The 11,854-nt window shown below is 46.6% G+C and overlaps 1 protein-coding gene across 1 annotated transcript in view; it reads left to right on the top strand.

Moving 5' to 3' along the window:
- The window catches only part of LOC118375819 (actin filament-associated protein 1-like 1), an 82,946-nt gene extending 72,578 nt beyond the window's left edge, over positions 1-10,368 (top strand). Inside the window, exons 15-18 of the mRNA XM_052515066.1 lie at positions 994-1,161; positions 1,326-1,501; positions 1,633-1,728; positions 7,387-10,368. Of these exons, the coding sequence (XP_052371026.1) occupies positions 994-1,161; positions 1,326-1,501; positions 1,633-1,728; positions 7,387-7,413 (467 nt within the window). The 3' untranslated portion in view covers positions 7,414-10,368. The remainder of the gene's footprint in view (positions 1-993; positions 1,162-1,325; positions 1,502-1,632; positions 1,729-7,386) is intronic.
- The last annotated feature ends 1,486 nt before the right edge of the window (positions 10,369-11,854 follow it).

Genomic DNA, 11,854 nt, shown 5'->3' with positions numbered 1-11,854 from the left:
GTCTGTCTGTCTGTCTGTCTGTCTGTCTGTCTGTCTGTCTGTCTGTCTGTCTGTCTGTCTGTCTGTCTGTCACTTCAGAGTCTACTGTCTGTCTGTCTGTCTGTCTGTCTGTCTGTCTGTCTGTCTGTCTGTCTGTCTGTCTGTCACTTCAAAGTCTACTGTCTGTCTGTCTGTCTGTCTGTCTGTCTGTCTGTCTGTCTGTCTGTCTGTCTGTCTGTCTGTCTGTCTGTCTGTCTGTCTGTCACTTCAGAGTCTACTGTCTGTCTGTCTGTCTGTCTGTCTGTCTGTCTGTCTGTCTGTCTGTCTGTCTGTCTGTCACTTCAAAGTCTACTGTCTGTCTGTCTGTCTGTCTGTCACTTCAGAGTCTACTGTCTGTCTGTCTGTCTGTCTGTCTGTCTGTCTGTCTGTCTGTCTGTCTGTCTGTCACTTCAAAGTCTACTGTCTGTCTGTCTGTCACTTCAAAGTCTACTGTCTGTCTGTCTGTCTGTCTGTCTGTCTGTCTGTCTGTCTGTCTGTCTGTCTGTCTGTCTGTCTGTCTGTCTGTCTGTCACTTCAAAGTCTACTGTCTGTCTGTCTGTCTGTCACTTCAGAATCTACTGTCTGTCTGTCTGTCTGTCTGTCTGTCTGTCTGTCTGTCTGTCTGTCTGTCTGTCACTTCAAGGTCTACTATCTTTCTGTCTGTCACTTCAAAGTCTACTGTCTGTCTGTCTGTCTGTCACTTCAAAGCCTACTGTCTGTCTGGAGAGAAAAGAAGAGGAGAGGATGGAACCTGAGAACCTCATTAGCTACGCTACTGACCTCTCTCTCTCTCTCTTCTGTATCTCTATCCCCTGTCTTTCTGTCTCCTACTCTTCCTCTGAGAGAGAGAGGGAGAGAGGCAGAGAGAGAGGGAGAGAGAGGGAGAGAGAGGGAGAGAGAGAAGATGTTATGTCTTCTTCCCATAACCTCACCAGGTCTGACCTTTCACCTCTCACCCTTCTGTGACTCCCCCAGATGCCAATCAATATGGTCTCTATGGGAAAACACGAGCGGAGGAGGACGCTAAACACTACTTGAAAGAGAAAGAAGAGCTGGAGAGAGAGAGGGATGGAATACGGAACACTCTGCTGACACTGAGACAAGCGAGGAGAGAGGTGAAGGAGAGGTTGAAGACTGCTTCAGGTAAGAGGGGTCAGAACACACAAACACACAAAACAAATCTCAGTAGGCTACAGTACTTAAACATACCTACAAAATATAATCAGCAACGCTCTACCACCCCCTACTGGAGCAACTAGACAGGTGCTCCCTAATCAATTTCCTCTTTCTGTGTGTTCCTGGAGCAGAGGAGCAGAGGAGCTCCCTGAGTGAGCATGTGTCCCAGCTAGAGGAGGCTTGCCGGGGGAAGGAGAGTGAGAGGGTGGACCTGGAGCTCCGTCTCACCCAGGTTAAAGACAATCTGCAGAAGAGTCTAGCAGGAGGAGCTCTGGGGGCACCTGGGGAGAGCAAACCCTCCAGCAAGGTACAACACACATAAATGTGCTCATGCATACGCACATACACGCACGCAAACACACACTCACACACACAAATAGACCCACCAGCAAATAAATGATCAGTGGTGCTAATGATTTGAACTGGTGTGTGTCTCAGGTCTACAGCAGATCCTGCTGCTCTGGATCTATACCCGTCAGCTGTAAGAAACATGTCTACTCTTCCTCTAAAGGAACAGTCATGCAGAAAGCCAAGGTAAGTGTGAAAGACACACAGTTTATCTGGGTCTCAAATTGTGCATCTGTGACTATCAGCCAGTTCCATCATCAGGCCACAGTCTATCAGCCACTTCCATCATCAGGTCACAAGTCTGTCTATCAGCCAGTTCCATCATCAGGTCACAGTCTGTCTATCAGCCACTTCCATCATTAGGCCACAGTCTGTCACTATCAGCCAGTTCCATCATCAGGCCACAGTCTGTCTATCAGCCACTTCCATCATCAGGCCACAGTCTGTCTATCAGCCAGTTCCATCTTCAGGTCACAGTCTGTCTATCAGCCACTTCCATCATTAGGCCACAGTCTGTCACTATCAGCCAGTTCCATCATCAGGCCACAGTCTGTCTATCAGCCACTTCCATCATCAGGCCACAGTCTGTCTATCAGCCAGTTCCATCTTCAGGTCACAGTCTGTCTATCAGCCAGTTCCATCTTCAGGCCACAGTCTGTCTATCAGCCAGTTCCATCTTCAGGCCACAGTCTGTCTATCAGCCAGTTCCATCTTCAGGCCACAGTCTGTCTATCAGCCAGTTCCATCTTCAGGCCACAGTCTGTCTATCAGCCAGTTCCATCTTCAGGCCACAATCTGTCTATCAGCCACTTCCATCATCAGGCCACAGTCTGTCACTATCAGCCAGTTCCATCATCAGGCCACAGTCTGTCACTATCAGCCAGTTCCATCATCAGGCCACAGTCTGTCACTATCAGCCAGTTCCATCATCAGGTCACAGTCTGTCACTATCAGCCAGTTCCATCATCAGGTCACAGTCTGTCACTATCAGCCAGTTCCATCATCAGGTCACAGTCTGTCACTATCAGCCAGTTCCATCATCAGGTCACAGTCTGTCTATCAGCCACTTCCATCATCAGGCCACAGTCTGTCACTATCAGCCAGTTCCATCATCAGGTCACAGTCTGTCTATCAGCCACTTCCATCATCAGGCCACAGTCTGTCACTATCAGCCAGTTCCATCATCAGGCCACAATCTGTCTATCAGCCACTTCCATCATCAGGCCACAGTCTGTCACTATCAGCCAGTTCCATCATCAGGCCACAGTCTGTCACTATCAGCCAGTTCCATCATCAGGCCACAGTCTGTCACTATCAGCCAGTTCCATCATCAGGTCACAGTCTGTCACTATCAGCCAGTTCCATCATCAGGTCACAGTCTGTCACTATCAGCCAGTTCCATCATCAGGCCACAGTCTGTCACTATCAGCCAGTTCCATCATCAGGTCACAGTCTGTCACTATCAGCCAGTTCCATCATCAGGCCACAGTCTGTCACTATCAGCCAGTTCCATCATCAGGTCACAGTCTGTCTATCAGCCACTTCCATCATCAGGCCACAGTCTGTCACTATCAGCCAGTTCCATCATCAGGTCACAGTCTGTCTATCAGCCACTTCCATCATCAGGCCACAGTCTGTCACTATCAGCCAGTTCCATCATCAGGCCACAATCTGTCTATCAGCCACTTCCATCATCAGGCCACAGTCTGTCACTATCAGCCAGTTCCATCATCAGGCCACAGTCTGTCACTATCAGCCAGTTCCATCATCAGGCCACAGTCTGTCACTATCAGCCAGTTCCATCATCAGGCCACAGTCTGTCACTATCAGCCAGTTCCATCATCAGGTCACAGTCTGTCACTATCAGCCAGTTCCATCATCAGGCCACAGTCTGTCACTATCAGCCAGTTCCATCATCAGGTCACAGTCTGTCACTATCAGCCAGTTCCATCATCAGGCCACAGTCTGTCACTATCAGCCAGTTCCATCATCAGGCCACAGTCTGTCACTATCAGCCAGTTCCATCATCAGGCCACAGTCTGTCTATCAGCCACTTCCATCATCAGGCCACAGGGGTCTAATTGTGTCCCAGCAGTTAGTGAGCACCTGAGGAGACAGAGGAGAACTGACAGAAGAGAACTGACAGAGGAGAACTGACAGAGGAGAACTGACAGAGGAGAACTGACAGAGGAGAACTGACAGAGGAGAACTGACAGAGGAGAACTCACAGAGGAGAACTGACAGAGGAGAACTGACAGAGGAGAACTGACAGAGGAGAACTGACAGAGGAGAACTGACAGAGGAGAACTGACAGAGGAGAACTGACAGAGGAGAACTGACAGAGGAGAACTGACAGAGGAGAACTGACAGAGGAGAACTGACAGAGGAGAACTGACAGAGGAGAACTGACAGAGGAGAACTCACAGAGGAGAACTGACAGAGGAGAACTCACAGAGGAGAACTCACAGAGGAGAACTGACAGAGGAGAACTGACAGAAGAGAACTCACAGAGGAGAACTGACAGAGGAGAACTCACAGAGGAGAACTGACAGAGGAGAACTCACAGAGGAGAACTGACAGAGGAGAACTCACAGAGGAGAACTGACAGAGGAGAACTGACAGAGGAGAACTGACAGAGGAGAACTGACAGAGGAGAACTGACAGAGGAGAACTGACAGAGGAGAACTGACAGAGGAGAACTGACAGAGGAGAACTGACAGAGGAGAACTGACAGAGGAGAACTGACAGAGGAGAACTCACAGAGGAGAACTGACAGAGGAGAACTGACAGAGGAGAACTGACAGAGGAGAACTGACAGAGGAGAACTGACAGAGGAGAACTCACAGAGGAGAACTGACAGAGGAGAACTGACAGAGGAGAACTGACAGAAGAGAACTCACAGAGGAGAACTGACAGAGGAGAACTGACAGAGGAGAACTGACAGAGGAGAACTGACAGAGGAGAACTCACAGAGGAGAACTGACAGAAGAGAACTCACAGAGGAGAACTGACAGAGGAGAACTGACAGAGGAGAACTGACAGAGGAGAACTGACAGAGGAGAACTGACAGAGGAGAACTGACAGAGGAGAACTGACAGAGGAGAACTGACAGAGGAGAACTGACAGAAGAGAACTCACAGAGGAGAACTGACAGAGGAGAACTGACAGAGGAGAACTGACAGAGGAGAACTGACAGAGGAGAACTGACAGAAGAGAACTCACAGAGGAGAACTGACAGAGGAGAACTGACAGAGGAGAACTGACAGAGGAGAACTCACAGAGGAGAACTGACAGAGGAGAACTGACAGAGGAGAACTCACAGAGGAGAACTGACAGAGGAGAACTCACAGAGGAGAACTCACAGAGGAGAACTGACAGAGGAGAACTGACAGAAGAGAACTCACAGAGGAGAACTGACAGAGGAGAACTGACAGAGGAGAACTGACAGAGGAGAACTGACAGAGGAGAACTGACAGAGGAGAACTGACAGAGGAGAACTGACAGAGGAGAACTGACAGAGGAGAACTCACAGAGGAGAACTGACAGAGGAGAACTCACAGAGGAGAACTGACAGAGGAGAACTGACAGAGGAGAACTGACAGAAGAGAACTCACAGAGGAGAACTGACAGAGGAGAACTCACAGAGGAGAACTGACAGAGGAGAACTGACAGAGGAGAACTCACAGAGGAGAACTGACAGAGGAGAACTCACAGAGGAGAACTGACAGAAGAGAACTCACAGAGGAGAACTGACAGAGGAGAACTCACAGAGGAGAACTGACAGAGGAGAACTGACAGAGGAGAACTGACAGAAGAGAACTCACAGAGGAGAACTGACAGAGGAGAACTGACAGAGGAGAACTGACAGAGGAGAACTGACAGAGGAGAACTGACAGAGGAGAACTGACAGAGGAGAACTCACAGAGGAGAACTGACAGAAGAGAACTCACAGAGGAGAACTGACAGAGGAGAACTGACAGAGGAGAACTGACAGAGGAGAACTGACAGAGGAGAACTGACAGAGGAGAACTGACAGAGGAGAACTGACAGAGGAGAACTGACAGAAGAGAACTCACAGAGGAGAACTGACAGAGGAGAACTGACAGAGGAGAACTGACAGAGGAGAACTGACAGAGGAGAACTGACAGAGGAGAACTGACAGAGGAGAACTGACAGAGGAGAACTGACAGAGGAGAACTGACAGAGGAGAACTGACAGTGGAGAACTGACAGAAGAGAACTCACAGAGGAGACCTGACAGAGGAGAACTGACAGAGGAGAACTGACAGAGGAGAACTCACAGAGGAGAACTGACAGATGAGAACTGACAGAGGAGAACTGACAGAGGAGAACTGACAGAGGAGAACTGACAGAGGAGAACTGACAGAGGAGAACTGACAGAAGAGAACTCACAGAGGAGAACTGACAGATGAGAACTGACAGAGGAGAACTGACAGAGGAGAACTGACAGAGGAGAAATGACAGAGGAGAACTGACAGAGGAGAACTGACAGAGGAGAACTCACAGAGGAGAACTGACAGAAGAACTCACAACTCACAGAGGAGAACTGACAGAAGAGAACTCACAGAGGAGAACTGACAGAGGAGAACTCACAGAGGAGAACTGACAGAGGAGAACTGACAGAGGAGAACTGACAGAAGAGAACTCACAGAGGAGAACTCACAGAGGAGAACTCACAGAGGAGAACTGACAGAGGAGAACTGACAGAGGAGAACTGACAGAAGAGAACTCACAGAGGAGAACTGACAGAGGAGAACTGACAGAGGAGAATTCACAGAGGAGAACTGACAGAGGAGAACTCACAGAGGAGAACTGACAGAAGAGAACTCACAGAGGAGAACTGACAGAGGAGAACTGACAGAGGAGAACTGACAGAAGAGAACTCACAGAGGAGAACTGACAGAGGAGAACTCACAGAGGAGAACTGACAGAGGAGAACTCACAGAGGAGAACTGACAGAGGAGAACTGACAGAGGAGAACTGACAGAGGAGAACTCACAGAGGAGAACTGACAGAGGAGAACTGACAGAGGAGAACTGACAGAGAGGAGAACTGACAGAGGAGAACTCACAGAGGAGAACTGACAGAGGAGAACTGACAGAAGAGAACTGACAGAGGAGAACTGACAGAGGAGAACTGACAGAGGAGAACTGACAGAGGAGAACTCACAGAGGAGAACTGACAGAGGAGAACTGACAGAGGAGAACTGACAGAGGAGAACTGACAGAGGAGAACTGACAGAGGAGAACTGACAGAGGAGAACTCACAGAGGAGAACTGACAGAGGATAACTGACAGAGGAGAACTGACAGAAGAGAACTCACAGAGGAGAACTGACAGAGGAGAACTGACAGAGGAGAACTGAGAGAGGAGAACTCACAGAGGAGAACTGACAGAGGATAACTGACAGAGGAGAACTCACAGAGGAGAACTGACAGAGGAGAACTGACAGAGGAGAACTGACAGAGGAGAACTGACAGAGGAGAACTGACAGAGGAGAACTGACAGAGGAGAACTCACAGAGGAGAACTGACAGAGGAGAACTGACAGAGGAGAACTGACAGAGGAGAACTGACAGAGGAGAACTGACAGAGGAGAACTGACAGAGGAGAACTGACAGAGGAGAACTGACAGAGGAGAACTGACAGAGGAGAACTGACAGAGGAGAACTCACAGAGGAGAACTGACAGAGGAGAACTGACAGAGGAGAACTCAGCATGTGTGTGTGTGTGTGTGTGTGTGTGTGTGTGTGTGTGTGTGTGTGTGTGTGTGTGTGTGTGTGTGTGTAATACGCAAAAATATTTAACTGTTGATTTTCTTTGCAGGAATGGGAGTCGAAGAAATGCGCTTAGGGCATAAGGATGTTAAAGCAAGATTGGAGATGATTGGAGGCATATCAGAGAGAGGATGTGTTGTTCAGATTATTGTAGAGATGGACAAAATGAACACGTATTCAGGATATTGAGCCAGTGTACAGAAAGGATATTCATTTACCTTGATAAACCACAGAGAAAGGGACATTGAGAGATTTAAGAATGTTCCATAGAACAGGAATGGAAGACAATGGACATGGAAGGAAAACTCTGTGATTTACTGTACGAGCTTTAAAGGGATACTTCCAGATTTTGGCAGTTTAGCCCATTCCTAGCTCCATGCTACTGTAACTTCTCCTGTAGACTTCCAGTCATTTCACTAAAGTTAGTTAACAAGGGCAGACCCTACCTTCAACGTCCTTAAAACTACACACAGAGACATAAAAATGGTATCCATGAGTTCCTCTGACTCGGAGTCCTTTGATAAAAGGGCGTACACTTTTACTGCAGTGGGCTAAATCAGGGTCACACAGAGTGTTTCTTGGTAGTCTTAAACAAATCTCCTTTGAAACAAAAGTATACACCTCACACACATGGTTAGGGGCTTTAAAGAAAGAAGACATCTGTACCATGTCAGATACAGACTTCAAATGTATTCAGTTTTGAGTTTGCTTCCCAGTATTACACTTTATATACATAACAGAAGACTAACATTTTACAAAACTGTTTGACATAGAAACAATGGATTTTTTAAAATAATCTTTGTTAAAGCAAGATTTGAGATAATCTTTGAAAAAGCAAGACAAATATAATGAACATTCCACCCATGAGTCCAGAGAGATATTTTGTTAGTTGACTGCAGGAAAGGGCTACTTGTCAAAATCTCAGTTATTTTTTTAAAACATAATTTTCTTCCTTTGCCGCGGGGAAGTAGGGTTGCTGATAGTGCTGCAGCTCCCGCTGAAAAATCGGAATCTTTTTTTATTTGTCATTTTTTTTGTAAGTAGTTCACTGCGCCTTTACTAGTCCTATATTAGCGTAACGATATAGCTATCTGTTTTGTGTATAGTAGGATTATTTTCACACTGCACAATGGTCCTTTTCCCCTCTGACTATAAACAATACAATTATTAACAAATGGTGCTAATAATAGATGTAACTGTAAATATTATCTGAACAATGGACACCAGGTGCCAATACCTATCTACAGGAATTCACACCACTGATCCTTTCTAAAACTCATCAAATACAGAGCCTTCAGAAAGTATTCAGACCCCTTTACTTTTTCCACATTTTGTTACGTTACATCCTTATTCTAAAATATATATATATTTTAAATCCTCAATCTACACGCAATACCCTATAATGACATAGCAATAACAGGTTTTTAGACATTTTTGCTCATTTATAAAAAATTAAAATAAAAACTGACATATCACATTTACATAGGTATTCAGACCCTTTACTCAGTATTTTGTTGAAGCACCTTTGGCAGCGATTACAGGCTCAAGTCTTCTTGGGTATGATGCTACAAGCTTGGCACACCTGTATTTGGGGAGTTTCTCCCATTCGTCTCTGCAGATCCTCTCAAGCTCTGTCAGGTTGGATGGGGAGCGTTGCTATACAGCTATTTTCATTTCTCTCCAGAGATGTTAGATCGGGTTTAAGTCCGGGCTCTGGCTGGGCCACTCAAGGACATTCAGAGACTTGTCCCGAAGCAACTCGTGCGTTGTCTTGGCTGTGTGCTTAGGGTCATGGTCCTGTTGTAAGGTGAACCTTCTCCCCAGTCTGAGGTCTGAGCGCTCTGGAGCAGGTTTTCATCAAGGATCTCTCTGTACTTTTCTCCTTTAGTTTTCGCCTCGATCCTGACTAGTCTCCCAGTCCCTGCCGCTGAAAACATCTCCACAGCATGATGCTGCCACCACCATGCTTCACTGTAGGGATGGTGCCACGTTTCCTCCAGACGTGACGCTTGGCATTCAGGCCCAAAATGTTCAATTTTGGTTTCATCAGACCAGAGAATCTTGTTTCTCATGGTCTGAGAGTCTTTAGGTGCCTTTTGGCAAACTCCAAGCGGGCTGCCATGTGCCTTTTAGTGAGGTGTGGCTTCCGCTGGCCACTCTACCGTAAAGGCCTGATTGGTGGAGTGCTGCAGAGATGGTTGTCCTTCTGGAATGTACTTCCATCTCCACAGAGGAACTCTAGAGCTGTGTCAGAGAGACCATCAGGTTCTTTGTCACCTCCCTGACCAAGACCCTTCTCCCCCGATTGCTCAGTTTGGCTTGGCATCCAGCTCTAGGAAGAGTCTTGGTGGTTGCCAACATCTTCCATTTAAGAATGATGGAGGCCACTGTGTTCTTGGGAACCTTCAATGATGCAGACATTATTTGGTACCTTTCCCCAGATCTGTGGCTCAACACAATCCTGTCTCGGAGCTCTACGGACAATTCCTTCAACCTCATTGCTTTGTTTTTGCTCTGACATGCACTGTCAACTGTGGGACCTTATATAGACAGGTGTGTCCATTTCCATTCATTTGACTTCAGCACTGGTGGACTCCAAGTTGTAGAAACATCTCAATGATGATCAGTGGAAACAGGAGGCACCTGAGCTCTGTTTCGAGTCTCATAGAAAAGGGGCTGAATACTTTTTTTTTCTCACTTTGTCATTATGGGGTATTATGGTGTCATTATGGGGTATTGTGATGTCATTATGGGGTATTGTGATGTCATTATGGGGTATTGTGTGCATATTGCTGAGGACTTTTTTTATTAATCCATTTTAGAATAAGGCTGTAACGTAACACAATGTGGAAAAAGTCAAGGGGTCTGAATGCTTTCCGAGGCCACTGTAACCAGGTCATGTATTTTAACACAAGCAGACCCTCATTTGTGATTGATGTTTGCACTTTACTGATTTATTTCCTACTTCCTGGAGGTGGTTTATGGGTTGTGATAAATACATTAATAAATACATGTTCTCAGAAAACCAACACTCCCATGTGTGTGTGTGTGTGTGTGTGTGTGTGTGTGTGTGTGTGTGTGTGTGTGCGTGCGTGCGTGCGTGCGTGCGTGCGTGCGTGCGTGCGTGCGTGCGTGCGTGCGTTGGGCTATTCACAGCTCTCCAGATGTCCATTGGGTACTTGGTCAGGTCCACGTTACACAGGATTGAAATAAAGGATGGTGATCGTAGTGAACTGCATTTGAGTCTCCGGTTCATTGAAATGCACCAGAAGGAGCGTCTGATGTAGCTTGGTCCCAGATTTGTTGGTGCTGTCTCACCAACGACTTTAACAATTTCACAATAGGAATTGGAAAGATAACACAAACAGACCTGGGACCAGAAAACATTCCTTACCCCCTGACACTTCAACAGGTGACTATCCCAGAAATAAAGACAAAGGAGCACTCTGTTTCTGCATTGATCTGATTATTTATTGACCGGGTTAGATCTGATTGTCAGATTGGCTAAATTGATTATTGCCGTGTAGGCTAAGGTTAAGGACAGATCTGCAAACAGTACTCTATTGGTACACCTGCAGATACTCTCACCAGTCCTGATTCATTTCTAGATAATCTGCCATCAGTGTTTCTTCCTATCAACGTCAGCAGAGGATGTAGCAGCATCTAAAATAAATAGTGGTGAACTGGTGAGCTGTTTCCTGTGGTGGGCTAACAACACTGATCACAGATCAGATGTAAGAGCAGTAGGTTTGGTACCTGCATGAGGAAATGAGAACGCAAGAAGATACAAGATATAAATCCACTGCACTCTCCAGTCAATGTAAATATAAGCAGTGATATACAAGTCCACTGCACTCTCCAGTCAATGTAAATATAAGCAGTGATATACAAGTCCACTGCACTCTCCAGTCAATGTAAATATAAGTGGTGATATACAAGTCCACTGCACTCTCCAGTCAATGTAAATATAAGTGGTGATATACAAGTCCACAGCACTCTCCAGTCAATGTAAATATAAGCAGTGATATACAAGTCCACTGCACTCTCCAGTCAATGTAAATATAAGTGGTGATATACAAGTCCACAGCACTCTCCAGTCAATGTAAATATAAGCAGTGATACTGGAGAGATGTGGCTTCTTTGCTGCCCTTCTTGACACCAGGCCATCTTCCAAAAGTCTTCTCCTCACAGTGTGTGCAGTTGCACTCACACCTGCCTGCTGCATTCCTGAGCAAGCTCTGTACTGGTGGTGCCCGATCCCGCAGCTGAATCAACTTTAGGAGATGGTCCTGGCGCTTGCTGTACTTTCTTGGACACCCTGAAGCCTTCTTCACAACAATTGAACCGCTCTCCTTGAAGTTCTTGATGATCCAATAAATGGTTGATTTAGGTGCAATCTTACTGGCAGCAATATCCTTGCCTGTGAAGCCCTTTTGTGCAAAGCAATGATGACGGCATGTATTTCCTTGCAGGTAACCATGGTTGACAGAGGAAGAACAATGATTCCAAGCACCACC

The sequence above is a fragment of the Oncorhynchus keta genome, chromosome 4, assembly GCF_023373465.1.
Source record: "Oncorhynchus keta strain PuntledgeMale-10-30-2019 chromosome 4, Oket_V2, whole genome shotgun sequence".
In the NCBI taxonomy this organism is placed as follows: Eukaryota; Metazoa; Chordata; class Actinopteri; order Salmoniformes; family Salmonidae; genus Oncorhynchus; species Oncorhynchus keta.
Note: the sequence above shows the minus strand (reverse complement) of the source record. Positions and strands in the feature narration are given on the sequence as shown.